Source organism: Mastigoproctus giganteus, chromosome 10 (assembly GCF_048544385.1).
Source record: "Mastigoproctus giganteus isolate SK-2022 chromosome 10, ASM4854438v1, whole genome shotgun sequence".
NCBI lineage: Eukaryota > Metazoa > Arthropoda > Arachnida > Uropygi > Thelyphonidae > Mastigoproctus > Mastigoproctus giganteus.
Genome location: NC_143584.1, coordinates 59,922,858 through 59,941,545, shown reverse-complemented (window position 1 = coordinate 59,941,545; position 18,688 = coordinate 59,922,858). Strand labels below are relative to the sequence as shown.

The following is an 18,688-nucleotide window of genomic DNA, read 5'->3' as shown; positions in this document are numbered from 1 at the left end:
CATTAGGGAAGAACCAAGTGGAACGTTGTTTGTTGGTGTAGATTACATCAGGGAGGAAAAGTTTAGTAGTTGCAGCAGTTGTGGAGTTATTCCAGCGAGTTTTTGCCATAAGTTTATCAATTCTAACCACACACGTTTCTGTTCCTTTTGGATATTGGTATCGCTACAAGTTTGAATAGCGAGTAATTCTGCTTCCTTATTCTTCTTAATGGCATGTAAGAGTCCAATAAAAGCAACATGGAGGTCCAAGAGCGGGGGCAGCCTGTTAGTACCTGTAGGGTGGCAGTTGATGTCGTTCTACACGTGCGAGTCATTTGTTGAAGTAGCATAAGTTGTTGAATTTGCTGAATTTGATGTTGTGCATGCACTATAGTCATTCGGTGGTACCATACCATGTGACAATTGGTATAAATATGCTGAATATAGAAAGCATAGAGTCAGTCCTTTTAGACCCCAGTCCTTGCGGGTAAAGCATGCTAACATAGTGATGTAATTTTTTATCTTTTCTTTAATAGCTTGGATATGGGGGATGGAAGTTCTCCGACCATCCAAAATTACTCCTAGGTACTTCACCGATCGGTAATTTTTCAGTGGGCAGCCATTAAAACATATGGCTGCCCACTGAACATGTGGAGAAGTCCAGTTTGCCTTTCAATAGGAGGGTTCTGCTCTTCTCAGCGGAGACTGTAAGTTTATTTTCCATGGCCCATACAGACAAGGCAGAGAGAACAACTGCAGCCGGGTTTCTATGGTGGTGTGGGAGGGGAGCCCTATGATGATAATAACCATGTCTTCAGCATAAGAAAGCTGAGTGGTGTCTGGGTGGTCCCTCAGGAGCCAGTTGTCGAGTATCATATTCCAAACATTTGGCTCCAGGATGGAACCCTGGGGACAGCCTCTGGTTAAACGTTGGGTGATGCAGTAATATTTTGTTTTGATGCTGACCTTGCGGTTAGAAAAGTAGTTTTCGAGTCAGTGGTAGTAATTCCAGGTACAGTTAGCGACTCTAGGCTTCTGGAGAACACCCGGCCACCACACTGTATCAAAAGCTCCTTTGAAGCCAATGAAGATTGCCAGTACATAAGTTTCATCTGACTGTTCTGCCACTTTGAGAATTTTAAATAGGGCATCAGTTGTGGAGCACCCTGATTTCAATCCAAATTGAAAAGGGGATGCCAAACCATTGGCTTCATATCAAGGTTGGAAGCAGGAGAGCAGCAGTTTCTCAAAAACGTTGCCCAAGAATGGGAAGCAGCGCAGCGTGGCTGTATGCTTTTGAGGTACCTATGAGATCCTTGAGTAACAGGCTCAGGTTAGCATCCAAAGTTGCCCTCGCTCAGACAGGTATTGAATAGCTGAAGAAGTATCATTGTAGCTAGGGTCCAGAGATGCTGCACAGTCTTTCTTCTTTTTTGATTTTGTTAATTGTCCCATCTACTTCCTCCTCTGTAAATGGTTTCTCCTTGTGTCTGGCTGGAAGCTGGAATTTTCTGCTGCCCCTTCCTGTGGATGTCAGAGTTGGTGTTGACCTGATATTTTAGTTCATCCAAAATCCGGTTGATTGTATCTTCCCAGTGTGTAGCCTTAGATGAGTCATCAGAGTGAACAGGGTTTATGACATTATTGGATCCCAGCTTATTCCTGACGAGTTTGTAGACTATTTTAAACCCCACGGATTCCAGTTCACCTCAGTCTCGACAAGAGAATGCCAGAAACTCTGCTTGGTATGGTAAATTTTGTCAGTATATTCATGGCAGACTGCTTTGAATTGGTCTCTTTACTGTTCTACAATGTGAGCAGGTTCAGTCCTTTGCTTGCATTGGTACTCTTTGCAAGCATGCTTCAGAGAATTTCGGGGGTTAGAGCACTCCTGTGACCATCATGGTACAGATCTCGAGTTCCTGGAACATTTTTTCATGGAAGCCTCTGAAGCTTTGAGAAGCAGACTCTGCACAAAGTCTGTTTTTTGCACACTGGTCATTGATTGGTAGGAGTTTCTAGCTGGGTCATGAAGAACTTGAATTACATTGTCAAACCGGTCCCAGTTCACTGTTTTAGTAGAGAATCTTGCAATATCCTGGATAGATGCTTGATGAGGGATGGCAGAATCAGTAACACTGTAGGTGATGAGACGATGGGCGCTAGTAGTGGCAGTGTCATGCACCTGCCATTGAAGGAGTCTATTACAAAGAGAAGGGGTAATCAGAGTGATGTCCAGGTTAGACTCTCCAGTTCCCGAAGAGTAGGTGGTTGGTTGTCTGGTCTATTGATGATTTCAAGACTACGTGAGGCAATCAATTCAATCTAACACGTCTCCTCCTGCGTCAGTAGAGTGTTGAACCATCGTGTTGACCAGGCATTCGAATTGGCTGCTATAATGACATCAGTGTTCTCTGGGAGGTCAAGAGCTTGTTTAAGTCGAACTATGTGTGGGAGGATGTCAGTACCAAATTGGAAGTAGGCTTTTAAGACTGCAATATGGCCAAAGCTGCCTTCTATTCTAGCCCAGCTACATGGGGAGTGCAAAATGATTCTGTCTATGTTACTACTAAGTCTGGATTACAGCGAGACACAGTTGGTTTGTGGTCTAGATTTTCTTGAAAGCCAGGGGTAACCAGAGACCTTTCCATGGATGCTGTACGGTTCCTGAAGGAGAAGAATATCTAGATTTAATTTGTCCACTGCAGGATGAAACTGTCTTGCCACTGAGATAGACTTTTGGCTTTTAATCTGGGCTGTACGAAGTCTGGGAGATCGGGGAGAGGTTAATCATCCTATTTTCCATATTTAGTCTTATTGCTCTTCTATATACAAGGCAAGCTCCATCCCCACATACTATAGGCAGTTCCAGTTGGCATCTGACTCTCATCATTAGCATTAGCAAAGGCACATGATGCAAGAAAGCATGCTTATATAGCATCAGCCAAAAAAAAAAAAAAAAAAAAACCCTTATTTCACCCATCCACTACTCCAAATGTTTGTCAATTTCTGCCTTGAATCTATTTAAGCTATCAACTTCTACAAGAACAACAGATGGAAGTTTGTTCCAGCAATCACCCACCCGCTGGCTAAAGGCAAACTTCTGCACATCTATCCTAAAGCCATCTTTCCTCAATTTGAATTTATGCCCTCTCAGGCAATTATTCTGAGCAAGAGGAAGAATCCCATCAGCATTGAGCATTCTCAAACCATTCAAGACTTTATACACCTCAATCAGATCAGCTCACAGATGACTAGTCTCCAGACAATGTAATTTGCAAAATGTAAGCCTTTCTTCGTAAGAGCAACCCTTCGTTCCATTCACTAATTTTGTTGCCTTTCTCTGTACTTGTTCCAACAGTCTTTCTTCTTTTTTCATTTTGTTAATTGTCGCATCCACTTCCTCCTCTGTAAATGGTTTCTCCTTGTGTCTGGCTGGAAGCTGGAATTTTCTGTTGCCCCTTCCTGTGGATGTCAGTACACATTTTAAGAAGGATGTCTCTACATCCTTCTTAAAATGAGGCCTCCAGACCTGTATACAGTACACAAGGTGTGGTCTTACCATTGCCTTATACAACAGGATAATCACCTCCTTATCCCTGCTAGAAAAATTCCTGTATATCATTGACCAGACACCATGAGATACTCTTCAGACCGTCTGCACTGCTCAGAAAACTTTATATCTGCCTGCACAATTACCTCCTGGTCCTTTTCATTCTCTACCATTGTCAGTGTAGTACCACAGAGTTCATACGTTACTCTGCAGTTACTGTTTCCCATACATGGAACTTTACATTTGTCAATGTTAAACTTCATTTACTACCTCTCAGCCCATCTGCTTAACTTTTCTAGAGCCTGTTGCATCACCATACTGTCGTTAGTATCATTAACAACAGTGCCAACCTTCGTACAATCTGCAAACTTGGACATTAAGCCTGATATACCATAATCAATATCATTTATAAATACAGAAAGCAACAATGGATCCAACATTGAACCCTGAGGGACTCCACTAATAACATTAGTGCACAAACAGCAGTGTCCATTGATTACCACTCACTGTCTTCTCCCATTCAACCATCCCTTTATCCATAGCAGCAATTTGCCTCCAATGCCACACTGCTCCAATTTGTGCAGCAGTCTTCTATGTGCAACAGTACCAAAGGCCTTTCTAAGATCCAAATATATGATATCAACATTATTCTTTCCATCCAGTTCCTTTGTAACTACATCATAGTATCCAATCAAATTGATCAGACAAGACTTCCTCTTAACAAACTCATGCTGTGGCCGAGCTATAACTGAAGTCTTGTCTAGATGATCCTGCAATGCTTCTTTAACCAGTGCCTCCGTTAATTTCCCTGGAACATAAGTTAAACTAACTGGTCTGTAATTACTTGTGTCTCCCTTTGATGCTCCTTTGTGGATTGGGGTCACATTTGCACATCTCCAGTCCATGGGTACCTCCCCTGAGTCCAGGAAAGCTCTCGTAATTATGGCTAAGGGTTTGCTTACTTCCTTTGCCGCCTCCTTTAATATAACTGGATAGATTCCATCCATCCCAGGTGCCTTTCTTATGTTTATCTTCAACACTTTCTCCTCCATTTACTCTTATTTATTTCAAGATTATCAAGCTTACTGCCAGAGTTTAATACACCTCTGGCATTCCCCTCCCTGAATAAATCCTCATGTGTTAATGTAGATGCAAAATATTCATTTAGTTTGTTAGCTCCCTGAGCAGGATCATCAACAGTTAAACCATCGATATCAAGTGGACCAATCTGATTCATCCGCTTCCTTCTAGAGTTTACATAAGTAAAGAACTCTTTGCTGTTTTTCTTTGCATCCCTTGCCAAAGATTTCTCGTAATCTGGCTTCGCCTGCCTAACCTCTTTTGTGACTTGGTTACAGACCAGCTTATACCCATCATAGGCTTCTGTGTCACATGATAATTTATATGTATCCCATGCATTTTTCTTCTCTGTCACATGTCTAATTAGTTCATCTGACATCCATTTAGGCCTAAATCTTGAACAATATTTCTTTGTTGGTATGAAAAGTCTAGTAGCTTCCAAGATTAATTCTTTGAATGCTTCTCATTTTGAATTTGCTGTTGGTAACATCAACAGTTGGTCCCAATGTATAGAATTTAAATACTGTCTCAGACCATCGTAGTCGCCTTTATGAAATCAAAAACACTTCCCTTTACCCCTGATGGTAGTTACCTCTTTGAGTAAATCCCACTTCAGCACACTGTGATCACTGCCACCTAGTAGTTCCTTTATCTGCAGATTCTTAAATCCATGAAGAATCACTGCTGATATTCAGATCAAGAGTATTACTCCCTTTAGTTGCCTCCCGAACATGCTGATGTAGAAAACAGTCATCCAATAAATACCCAAAAGCCGTGCTAGTGTATGAGTGACCAACCCACAAATTCCAGTCAATATCTGGGAAATTAAAATCCCCCATTATATGACTCTCTGATTTACTGGCCCACTCTATTTCCCTGTACAGTTTCTTATTATACTCATCAGAGTCATTAGGCCTATAGCACACTCCTACTCTCAATTTTGGTGTGACATAAGCATCTCCCAATGCTTATGTCACACCAAACTGACTCAACACTGCACTGCCCAGCGATGTCGACTGGCTTCTCTTCCTTGGATTTTATGTGTTTCTTAGCTAATAAAATAACCCCTCCTCCCTTTCTATCCTGTCTATCCTTTCTGTACACATTGTACTCCCCAAATTCAAGTTCTGCATTCCTTATATCTGTGTGACACCACGTTTCTGATATTCCAACAATTCTGCCTTTGATGCTTTGAGCAATACCACAAATTCATTAAATTTATTTACCAAACTCCTAGCATTGGTGTACACGCAAGTATACATGCACCTGTTCTTATTCTTAGCTACCCTAACACAACTCATGTGTTCACTTGTACTGCAATGACTCCCAGCAGTCTCTGAAATATCCTGCATCTTGTTTTCCAGCCTGCTGCTCATTCCAATAGAAGCAGTGCAAGAATCACTCTTTCACCTCTGCCAGTGGTTACTGTTAATGTATCCCCCCTCCAAAAGCTAGCAGTTTTCCAACGCACCTAACACTGCTTTGACAGAATCAGCAAATATTCTTGCACCTTTTCTATTTAAGTGTATCCCATCCGTGTAGAAGCAGTCTCTCCTGTTAACAAGTACAGACCAGGCTGAAAAAATTCTACCCTTTGAGCCTTACACAATCTTTCCAGGGCCGAATTGATTGACAAGGCTCTCATCATATACTACCTCCTATCATGTCTGGGCAGAATTGCAGACACTTTCAAATTCAACCCTAATTCACGGCTTTTTTTCAACAGTGACCTGTACTTGTCTTGTTAAGTAATTCTGCTGGTCTTCTACTCTTAATATCATTAGTGCCAACGTGTACAACTATATCACCTTTTGTGCCCTTAAAAGATGATATCCACTCTACAATGTCATCAACCTTTGCCCCTGGCAGACATACCCTGGTCCTGTTCCACCTATCCTTTTTAGAAAGCATGTTCCCCATTTCCCTGACAATAGAGTCACCAACAACTACTAGTTCCTGTGAGACTGGTGCATTCTGCCTTGGGGGTTGCTGCTGTATTGCGTGATGACCAAGTGCAAGCTCTGGCATTGATGTGGGCACCTGAGAGCTTGATGGGCCCCTCAATTTAGATCCTTCAAGGGCATCCACCCTGTCCTTCAAGCTCTCATATAGGCCCATAACCACGTTGAGTTGTCACCTGATTTCGTTACACTTCTTGCATCGCACGCACACAAAGACATCCCCCATGGCAATATCATGTCCCGTACCCGATTGCTCCACAAACATCATGCAAGCAGTGCATTTTAAATGTCTGTGATTCAGAAGGCAACTGCCCCCCTCAGTTCTCCCCTGAGCCACAGCACTCCCATTAGCTTGAGCCTTTCCTGTTGTAGTTTCTTCTCAGCACATTCTGTAAGCTCTTGGGATGAAGGAATTTAGAACACAGATTTTTGTTGAGAAAGGATGGCAGGATTTGTAGTTTAATATGATTCCAGTATCAGTGGGCTTCCTGTAAACTTCCATATGTAGCTCTGTGGGTTTTCTTGTGAATATGATATCTATGAAAGGAAGGTTGCCATTGTTTTTTATTTCCATTTTAATTTGATTTTTTGGTGGTGGTGGAGGTTGAGAGTCTCAAAGAATTTATGTAGGTTTTCTGTACTATGATTCCACATAGCTATAATATCATCGACGTACCTGCTCCAGAATTTAGGCTTATTCGGTTGGTTTTCCAAGAAATCTTCAAATTTTGTCATAAAAATTTCCTCCATTAGAGGAGGAAGGGCATTTCCCATGCTAAGGTCAGAAATCTGCATATAGAATCCCTCTTTGAGTGTAAAGTATGGCTTTCCTATGGAAAGATCTATGAGAGTTGTTATTTCTGAGATAGGTAGAGGTCTTGGGTTTCCCAGAAGTATATTATTATTAACCATATGGTGCAAGGAAGCCTGAGGCTTATGCTGCACCAGGCAAAAAAAAAGAATTTTCTGAATTACCCCAAGAGAGAGAGAGAGAGAGCAGTAGAAGGAAATCACTAGCATGAGAAGAATGATGATATCCAGCTCAGGACCCTGGGTGTGCCATGCTCACCAGATGTGAGCCCCTGAAGTATGGCTGTCTATTGTTTGAAGGAGAGATGTTTTAGCTTCTTCTAAGGGTATAGTTGTGAATATGGAGTCCACATCGAACGAAACCAAGATATCGTCACTGTTGACTTCCATAAAAACAGATCCCACCAGTGACCTCGAGATGAAAGTCAAAAGGGAATCACTACAAGGCTTGCTCGACAGTAAATACATAGATGAAGAACTCTGCAAGATATTGAATGCTAACAGCTCAGAAGCAGCATACATGTTTGCTAATATAAAAGCACATAATCCTGGATTCCCTGCCAGACCTATTACACTAGCCAACAATAAAATTTTTTTGTCATGCCTCTTCAATGAAAATATGTAATTCTGGAGGAAATAAACACACTGATTCCGAAAATCACCATAAAAAGTCTATCACATCTTCATCAAAAGATAAACCAACGTTTAATGTTAAAATAAAGGGATGTACAATGGCAGACAAAAAAAACTGCATCACTTGTGAATTTTGCAAATAATACGTTTTGCACTGCATTGTATATTGCAGAAATGTTCAAAATGCTTTTGTTAGATGGGATATATAACTCTGTTAATGAAGTCCAATAAAATGACTCCACCTGATATACCAAATTGCCATAAATATCTTCCCAAAGAGTAAAATGCGTAATTAATGGAAATATGGAAATCATGCAAATGGCAGTCATGACAACCAAACATACATTTTATTGCATTTACTTATACAAACTGAAATGACAAGTTAACATAATAGTATTATGTACTATAAATCAGCAAAATAAGTCTTCAATATTTGTTGTTCCTCCTCAAGCTGCAATTACAGCCTTGCAACAATCTGGCAGTAATACGGTTGCCCAATTTCGGTGTACCACACCTGTACAATGCTCTCCTGCAGCTGAATCTTACTTGTTCGCTTCTTCTGAGCAATTGTAGATGACCTTATGTAGCAGCAATTTTCAATAGGGTTCAAATCTGACTGTTGCTGCACCAGTCCAACACTGTAATGCCAGCATTTCTGAGGTATGACTGCACCTAAGGGAGAAATACAAGGGAAAACATTGGTGTATGTTTTAAGCCTTGTGAGACAAGAAGACAAACTCATCATTGAATCTAAATAGCATAAAACTTACCAATTTTGCTGTGTGGTAAGGTGCTGAGTCCTGTTAAAAAATTCAGTTTTAGACGTCTGTGTGGTGATCCTTAATAACGGGTTTCAGGCACTCCTCCAAGATAGCAGTGTAGGTTTTTGCGTTCACCGTTCTGTTAATAAACTTAATTCACCCCACCCCTTTGCTTGTTATGCATCCCCAGACTATCTGACCGGCAGGGAACTTTACAGTCTGTGTTATGCAGTCAGGATGGTATGCCTCCGATTTTCATCTTCTGATATATCGCTTCCCATCCGAGCCATGCAGGTTGAATTTCGATTCATCAGAAAAGATGGTGTCCCATTGCTCTTTTGTCCATGAAAGATGCGTTTTAGCCCAAGTAAGTTGCTTCTTCCTCATTTGTTGGGACAACAAAGGCTTCTTCTTGGGCTGATGGGCATGCAGATCACATTCCAAAAGCCGTCTTTGATAGTTCATGCACTTGTTTCAACACCAGAGGCCATCTCAAAGTCCAGTTTGAGATCAAGAGCACTACCATGCCGATTACAAAGGCATAGCCTTTTCAAATATCGATCTTGGGAAGGCATAATCACTCTCTTACGACATGATCCCGGTCTTCTTTCACATCACCAGTTACATGCTTTAATTTCAGCACCCGGGATACTGTTGACTGGTGGCAGCCTATTTTTATCAGCGATAGTATGCGTAGAAAGCCCTTCCTGGGACAGAGCAACAGCTACACATTTTTTTTTCTTAGTGTCAACTGAACATATGGAGCTATGCTTACACCTCTGCAAAACCAAAACAGGATACTAATGAGCATGTATACCCTTCCAATGCTGTAATGGCTGATGTAATACCTTGCAATTACTGTGTGATGCAATAGAAGCGTTATTATTATTATTACTAACCGTATAGTGCAAGGAAACCTGAGGCTTATGCTGCACCAGCCAAAAAAAAAAAAAAAAAAAATTTCCGAGTTACTCTGAGAGAGAGAGAGAGAGAGAGAGAGAGAGAGAGAGAGAGAGAGAGAGAGAGTCAGAAGTAGAAGGAAATCACCAGAAAACAGAAGAATGATGATATCCAGCTCAGGACCCTGGGTGTGCCAAGTCCATACTCACCAGATGTGAGCCCCTGGAATTATCTGATTCAATACCTTTGCTTTGCAACAAACAAAATGACTATAATCAAACAATATCTTATACGTTTCACTGCAAATGTTACTTTTTTTAAGGTGACAGTTTTTTGTCCGCCACTCTATAAGTATAATTCAAGTTTGTAATACATGTGAAAAAATATCTTAAATCATAGCAAAATAGTTATATTTCAATAATATATAATCAGCATACATGTAATTGTCCTTAGAAATGTTTGCTACTAAGGGATTTTCTCTTGTGTTCCTGCTTACTCGCCCTCACTAGGAACCAGCAGTAATCCCCATCATTACAGGATCCCAGCAACCTTGGTACCACTTTTCCATCATTGAAATATCTTGATGAAACTGCTCCCTTTGTTCATCACTCAGATCTCCCAGATTTTCAGGAGGAAATTCGAGATGAGAATGAAGAAAATGAATTTTCAACGACATTCGACAGCACATGTTTTGTTATTTGGATTTTAGGAGCATTAGCAACTAAGGCCATATTGCTCCAGGATATGCGGTGGTCATTCCCTGACCTTTCTGCATCCTCTGTATTTGGTGGTACGGGCTCGAACCCCGGTCTAATCAAGAAGCGTGTGCTACGCACTGCTGTTCCTTCCCACCTGGCTACGGAGGCACCTACAGCACATGTTTTTGTATCACTTGAGTAAATTAGACACCAACATTTCATCGTTTTCTTCTTTCCTATTATATAAAATACCGTTTACTACCGCTTTAAATGATCACTCATTTGCCAATTCAACCTCCTTTAACTCTGTTTCAAACACATCAACTTTCAGCAGTTTCCTAATTTGGGGTCCTATGAAAATTCTACAAAATAATTTATTATATACTGTATTTGGCAGCATATAAGATGCACTTTTTTTTCTGAAAAACTGCCTTGAAAAATCACCCTGCAACCTACATGCAGAAGTGAGCCCTCCCTCATCGGCGTCAGGGCGAGCGGGCAGGTTGTATTTCACCGTACAGTCAGAATATTTTCATTTCTGAAGGATAACGGGACATCCTAGGGTACTTTTGGACTTGCAGAGTTGTTTGGAATCAGTTCCAAAAAGTTTCGAAAACCAGGGAACACCGGAAAAGCCTTAGATGCCGATGGAAGCTTCAAGATTCTTCTCCAAGTTTCTCAATAGTTCACCAATCCTTTAAAAGGTGGCACGACCGGCAGGCCAGTTAGTTCTGTGCGGGCTTTCTGATATTGAGTTTGTCTCCGTGTAATTTAATTGTGTGTGAAGTGACTGTAATCACGACAATGAATTGTAATCATTGTGGGTGACTGAAATAAAATAAAGAACAGTATTAATTGTATACTAGTTGTTAATCAGAACCCCATTTCATAACAATATTGTTCAATCTTGGCGTTTGACATTATTTTAAACTATTTTACCCTGAGAAATTGGGTGCAGGAGAAAAGAGATTGAGTTACACTATCAGATATAAATTAAACATAATAGATCACAATAAAAAAACATGGTAACAGAGCTGCGAAAAGATTTTTTAGGCCACCGCCTATGAAAAAAATTATACGTGTCTGGCGGAAGCAAGAAAAAGAATTTCAAGCTGCTAAAAAAAAGTAAACATAATCTTCATTGTCCCACCCCACATTGGCCAGAACATGAAGAAGATGTAAAAAAGTGGGTAGCTGATGAAAGGAATTTAGGAGAAGTGTTTCTACCAAAATGATTATGCATAAGACCAAGATATCAGCAGAAGGACGAGGAATTCTGACTTTTTCAGAACAGAAGGTTAGTGTTACCGATCATGCAAAGGCATGGTTTATCAATGTGTACAAAAACATTAACTGCACGAAAATTACCAGCAGATTATGAAGAAAAAATACTAGAATTACAAAAATTTGTAATAAAGGCGCGAAAATGAACTTCTTTTGAACTTGGCCAAATAGGAAATATGGAAGAGGTCCCACTAAATTTTGATGCACTATCCAACAAAACTGTGAATATCAAAGTGTCTAAAATGGTGTCAATAAAAACTACCGGGCATGAGAAAACACGTTACACAGTAGTTTTGGGCTGTTGTGCTGGTAGCACAAAACTACCATGATTTTTAATATTTAAAAGAAAAACTCCACCTAAGGAAAAAATTCCAGAAGGTGTATTTGTTCATGTTCATCCAAAAGGATGGATGGATGAATCTGGAATGAATTTATGGATAAAAAAAATATGGGCACGGCTTCCTGGTAGTCTCTTAAGGAAACCATCTCTTCTCATTTAGGACAAGTTCAGAGTCCATAGAACTGAAGTCATTAAAAAGAGCGTTAGGGAATTGAATACACAGGTAGTTTTCATTCCTGGTGGACTGACAAGCCAATTGCAGCCTTTAGAATTTTTTTTTTTTTTATGTGAACCCCAAACACGAGAGGTATTAGAACCTGTAGTACTTAGTACCGTGCTTGGGTTGGAAGTTGAGAAGACGAAAGAAGATATTTGTTGACATTGGACTTGAACTTCTATAGATTGTAATTTTCAGGAAATACGTATGAAGGAAGTTTGTTCCAGAAAACAGCAGTTGAATGAATAAATGAGGAAGATGAAAAGTTGGTTCTGTGAGTTTGAAGTTGGACAGTAAATAGATGTTGGAATGTGTTCAGACTGTTTTGAAAGAGAGCGGGAAGTATAGAAGCCAATTCAGAAGAACGGTGCCCATGGAAGTATCTGTAGAAGAGGCATGCAACAGAAACAGTACGTCTATGAGAAAGCGAGTGGAGAGACTCTGTTAGAGATGAATTATTAATTAACCTAACTGCCCTCTTCTGAATGGAATCAAGAAGCCTAAGAGAGGTTTTAGGGGCACCACCCCAGATGTGGGAACAATATTCCATGGCAGGGCGGATTTGCGATTTATACAGAGTGAGCAGCTGTTTGGAAGAAAAGTAACGCCGAGAGGAAAAGAGAAAACCATCATTAATATCATTAATCATCAAAAAGATCATTAATACATGAGCTGGAAGAAAAATGGGATGCTAGCAGGTCAGCTTTATCCTTGGCTGAAGTGATAACAGAACCATCTGGTTTGGACAGAGGTGGAAGCAGAGATGGGCAAAAGTTGCGGCCAATAGCTTTGGCAAGAGACCAGAATGCTCGGCTACCATTAGGGCAAGAAGCAAGTTTTCTACTCTTAGCCTGTTCAAACTCTAGTTTGGACTGATTAATAACTGCTTTAAAATTGTTGCGAGCTTTGGTGTAGGCAGAAAATGAAACTGAAGAATTAGAAACAAGCCAAGTACAATATGCAACATTCTTCTCTTGAACAGCCTTAGCACATTTATTGGAAAACCAAGGTTTAGATAAAGGACGAGATTTTAAAGTGGAGTGTGGGATAAAGGATTCCATTCCTGCAAAAATAATTTCACTGACACGATCTGAGCAAACGTTGACATCAGAAGTTTTAAAACAGTAATTCGACCAAGGAAAAGAAGAAAAGAAGTCTCGCAAGTCATCCCATTTTGCATTCTTGTAATGCCAAACAACACGAGGTTGGGAATAGCCATGAGATAAAGGTTCCATTGGAGAAGAGACAATCACCAAGTTGTGATCTGAAGTGCCTAAAGGACCTCTCACTTCAATTGTGTACTTAGAAGGGTTGTTTGTGAGAAAAAGATCAAGCATATTGGCTGTATGATTAGGATTGTCTGGTATTCTTGTAGGTAAATGAACAATCTGTGCAAGGTCATTAGTAATTGCAAAAGCCTCAGCATCTCGACCTGCTGGGTCGGTGTGACTAGAAAACGGAAGCCAACTGGAGTTGTGAACATTAAAATCACCAAGGAAAATTACCTCACTGTTAGGAAAGTTGGACTGAAGAAAATCAAGTTGCAAAGAGAGGAAGTCAAAGAGCTGCAAGTGGTTAGTGAAGTTGGGAGAATGGTAGAGACAACAGATGAATTGGTCACAATGAGGGACATTGTGTCAAATTTTAAGCCAGAGAAGATCAAAGAGAGGAGATTCCAAATTGCCAAGTCTCTGACAAGGAATATCAGAACGGACATATGCGCAAGTACTTCCTTTGAGGCGAAAGGTGGTACTTGTGCATATAGCGAATAATTTGGGCATCTGAGATGAGCAGTAGTTGAATCAACCGATAACTGAGATTCTGTCAGAAAAAGTACATGGGTTTGGCAGACTGCAAGTGGAAATGGACATCGTTGAGATTAGAATTGAGACCACGTATATTTGTGAAATGAATTAGTAAGATGTGTCCATAAACAAGCCATTTAAGCAAAATATGAGAGAACCAGATCGTGACCTCACAGTGAATGAGTTAAAGGAATCTTAAAGAAATATAAGTGGTAAAATAATCAAAGTCTTTCAAGAAGAGTGGAATTAGTAATGCCATTGATGGCACTGAAGACACTGCGTTATTTGAAGACAGTGATACCAACATTGAAAAGGAAGAGTTTTTGGGATTTGAAGGCAATGATATTTTTGGTTTTCAAAATGACTGAACTTTTCCTTTGCAGATCACTAATGTTTTTTAGCATTCCCTCACTGTCTTTTTGTTCATTTTCAATTCTAGTGGTAGTTTGCTTCATATTAAATATTTTCTAAATGTAGCTAAGATTCTTTTATTTCTCTTTTAAATTGCTGTATTGGTAAATTAAAAATAATAATTAAACAATGTATTATTATACAGTATTAGTATTTTTCTTGCTGTTCTGATCACATGTTTAGGATGAGTTTTTTTCTACTATACACATTAGAATAAATAGTAAATGCCTAAATAAACTAAGACGTTTTTTCCTTTCTAAAATAGGGGTGCATCCTATATGCCCATGCAATTTATATGCCGTCAAATACGGTAATACTTTCTTTGTGTTCTTGTGGCTGTATAATGAGTATCTGCCCGAAATGCAAGCGGCCCAGAGAATTATGAGATATATTTGGTTAAAAATGTGGTGTTCATTGTTTTTTCTATTAGTAAGGTTTATTCTACTCTTGTAGTAATTTTGCGAAGCTTTTAGTTCATTGGTTGGTACAGAGTGTTTTGTAACAGGAATAATGAATTTATTATATCAGCAATTCCCAAACTTTTTGACCTGCAGAGCCCTTTTTAGAATCAATTTCTATGGAGGAGCACCTTAGGCTTACCCTATGTTTTCAAGCTAATGGTATTTAAGAGTAGTGTTATGGGGGGGGGGAGAAGAGGGGATAGATAATAAGGGAGTATAAAGTAAAGAGATATTTAAACAATTGTACAATGTCCATGCAATAAAATTATAATTTACAGTAAGCCTAAATTAAGACATAACATAAAATAATGTATAAATATTTAATGAGACACCTGTGGTTGTATATTCTTTTGCACAGTGTTCTTATTTCAAGTTCAATTGATGATAATTGCAGGCGAATGTCTTGTTCTTCATTTAAGTGACTTCTGTATTTTGTTTTGGTACACATATAGGCAGAAAATCCCGCTTCACAGAGATATGTAATTGAGAAAGGCAGCAATACTAATTTTGCTTTCTCAGACAAGATTTTGAATTCATCTTGCAAATGCAACCAAAACTCTGGTAGACTTTGATTCTGAAATGTCATCTGTCCGTCTCGTACTACAATAATTTTGAGGCTAATGGCAGCAAAATGACTGAACATCGTCTACTACAGAAAGCGCAAAACTCAACTTGGCAAATTTTTATTCAGAATGTGATTTCTAGTTTTCTAATTTATGTTTCTAATTCTTTAATTTCATTCAATTTCTAGCTATTTTATTTTCCTGGAGCGGCCGTAGAGTCCCTGAGAAGTGTACGCAGAGCCCTTAGGGCTCCGCGGAGCACAGGTTGGGAACCACTGTATTATATAATACTTTTTTTGTGTTCTGTGTTTACTTTTCTCCCATTGTAGAATATGCCGAGTAGCATATAATTTTTTTTTCTTTTTATGTGTGACGATATATTTTCACTCTTAATCCGGAAAATTCAAAGTTCTGTTAAGTAGCAGGTTCGTAGATTGTTGAATTTGTGAGGTTCACCTGTATATGATTTTAATTTTTTTTTTTTTAACTGCTTTGGTTGTTTTTTACATATCACTGTATTTTTTCTTTTTTATATTTATAACAATGTAAATGTGATAAAAAATTTCCTGACACTTATTCACAGATATTTATTATATTCTTCCTTGCCATAGGGTGTAGAAATTTTACGAGAAAGTGTTGGTAGAAGAAATCTGGTAAGAAAAGCTCTTGTTGATGAGCGATTTCTCACCTAAATCATCATCATGGATGGCCAACTTTATTCACTTTAAGAACAGTGAAAAATACTAAGAAAAGAAAGACAAAGAGAGTGAGAGTAGTTTTTGTTAATTACTGTGGTTCTGTATATAAGGTATTCAAAGTTATACACTGTATATGATTTTAATTTTTTTTTTTATCTGCTTTGGTTGTTTTTTACATATCACTGTATTTTTTCTTTTTTATATTTATAACCATGTAAATGCTATAAATATAAAAAAGAAAAATGTCATTTATCAGATAACTGAAATTTGACATGCAGTTTGAATACAATTCAGTAGAGTAGAAAAGTTTCAGAAACATTATATTGGAGCTGAGGATATAAAGTTACTTTTATATTTGTGTTGAACATAGAAATTTGCTTAACTAAGAATAATTGACCAAATTTAAGCTCAGGCTAGAAAATAGTTAATTTATTTGTTAACTTATTTGCAGCCTTCAATTTATTTGTTAACACCATGTAGCTCATGATAAAATGATATTATATATAGCAATCACTAGTTAGTAGCAGTAAATAAATGGAACATAGTATATTAAGGTTATTAAAATGCAAAAAATATTTTTTCACCATATATTTGTCTGTGTAATGCTACTTGTTGTAAGATCTTGTATTACAATCTGTGGTAGTGAGAAACACTGTAAGCACCCCACCTTATAACCCAATCATGCTCATGATTCTGGACTCCCATGCTCTCTGTTAATCATTAAAAGTGCTAAGACACTAATACATGTACATCTTTCTGATGTACATGCATTAGTGTTTTAGTTATTAATTTATTATGTATTAGTTATTAATTTATCCACAAACTATAGGAAATTATGGAAATAATTGATACATGTGCAGAATATTTTAGCAGAACAACTAAAATCAGTTATTTTAGTCCTGTACCTAAGGAGAAATAAATTTCAATTTTAAAATGTGTGCAAGGTATAATGCTTTATGCCCAACAGTCAAACACACCTTTACTGGATGTGCATTTCAGGAATTAGGAATAATAGTTTATGCTTTAAAATCTGTTTAATCCAGTTATTCTAACAACAAACTAAGAACTCAGAAGATAACAGGGTAATCAATCATAACCTCCCATTAACAAATCCATGCTGTAATTATAGCCCCATTTCTTTCTAGATGATCTAAATCTTAATTGTTTATACAGTAACGTTAGAAGTGTCGTCAATAAAATGAGCGAATTCGAACTGCTGGTTAAAACAAGTAACGCGGACATAACAGGGCTTACAGAGACGTGGTGCCACCCTGAAATTGGGGATGATGAGTTTCAGTATGGATTGTATAATGTATTTAGGAAGGATAGGTTAGATAGAAGGGGTGGTGAGGTACTGCTTCTTATCAGAAGCAGTCTGAGTGCGATGATAGCTTTCCCGGATTCAGACATTTCACATGCTAGTATAGAGTCTTTATGGTGTGAGATAGTTGGAAACAAAGGTATAATGCGAATAGGAGTAATCTACAGACCAGGTGATTGTGAAGATTATGAAAAAGCCTCTACATGCAAATGGAATGGGCAAGTAAACGTCATTATGGGTTATTATGGGTGATTTCAGTTTGTCTCTAATTGATTGGGAAGGAAACTCGACATGGGGAACAAAATTTTTAAATCAACTAAATGACTGTTATTTGTATCAACATGTCAGGGAAAGTACTAGAGAAAAGAATATCCTAGACCTCATCATCACACATGAATCAGATGACATAACAGGGCTGACAGTAGAGGAACCAGTAGCAGGAAGTGATCACGGAGTTCTACGGTGGATGATGACGAGAGAGGTAGCAGAAGTAAAAGGCAAAGGAATGGGTTTTAATTTCAGAAAAGGAAATTACGATGCCTTAAGGTACTACATGGCCTCTATTAACTGGGTAGATATCGCGCAGAGAATGAATACAATTGAACTGTGGTACGCTTTTAAAACATTAATCACAGATGCCTTGAATGCGTATATACCATGAAAAAAATACTCCACGAGAAGGGTTCCAAGTTGGATGAATAGTGAAGTTGCCACATTACTTGAGCAGAAAAAGGTGGCATGGAAAGGTTACAGAGCAATAAAAAGTACTGAAGCCTATAACAGCTACAAGGTAATGTGTAATAGAGCCACAGAAAAGGTTCGACAGGGAAAGGCAGTTTATGAGAAATCACTAGCAAACAGAGCAAAGAGGGGAGATAAAGAATTCTTCACATATATAAATGCCAAGAAGAGCAGGACAAAGCAGATCGGACCTTTACGTAAGGGAAAGGGGATAGTAATAAATACACCAGCTGCCGTTGCAGATGAACTCAACAGTTATTTTGCATTGATATTTACAAATGAAAAGCCTTTTGTGGCAATGGGAAATTGTGGGAGCGAAGTTAAAAAATATGTAATTAATGATATTGAAATTTCGCAAGATTATTTAATGAAAAAACATTCGAGCCTACAGACCAGTAAAGCTCCTGGAGTTGATGGAATATACCCTATAATCTTAAGAGAGGTGGCAAGCGAGTGCATTGAACCATTGAGG

The 18,688-nt window shown here is 38.7% G+C and overlaps 1 protein-coding gene across 1 annotated transcript in view; it reads left to right on the top strand.

Annotated features, from left to right (window-relative positions):
• Positions 1-16,207, top strand: part of LOC150079049 (meckelin) — an 860,544-nt gene extending 844,337 nt beyond the window's left edge. The window contains exon 29 of the mRNA XM_090382499.1: positions 16,068-16,207. Coding sequence (XP_090238625.1) covers positions 16,068-16,148 — 81 coding nt within the window. The 3' untranslated portion in view covers positions 16,149-16,207. The remainder of the gene's footprint in view (positions 1-16,067) is intronic.
• Positions 16,208-18,688: the final 2,481 nt, after the last annotated feature.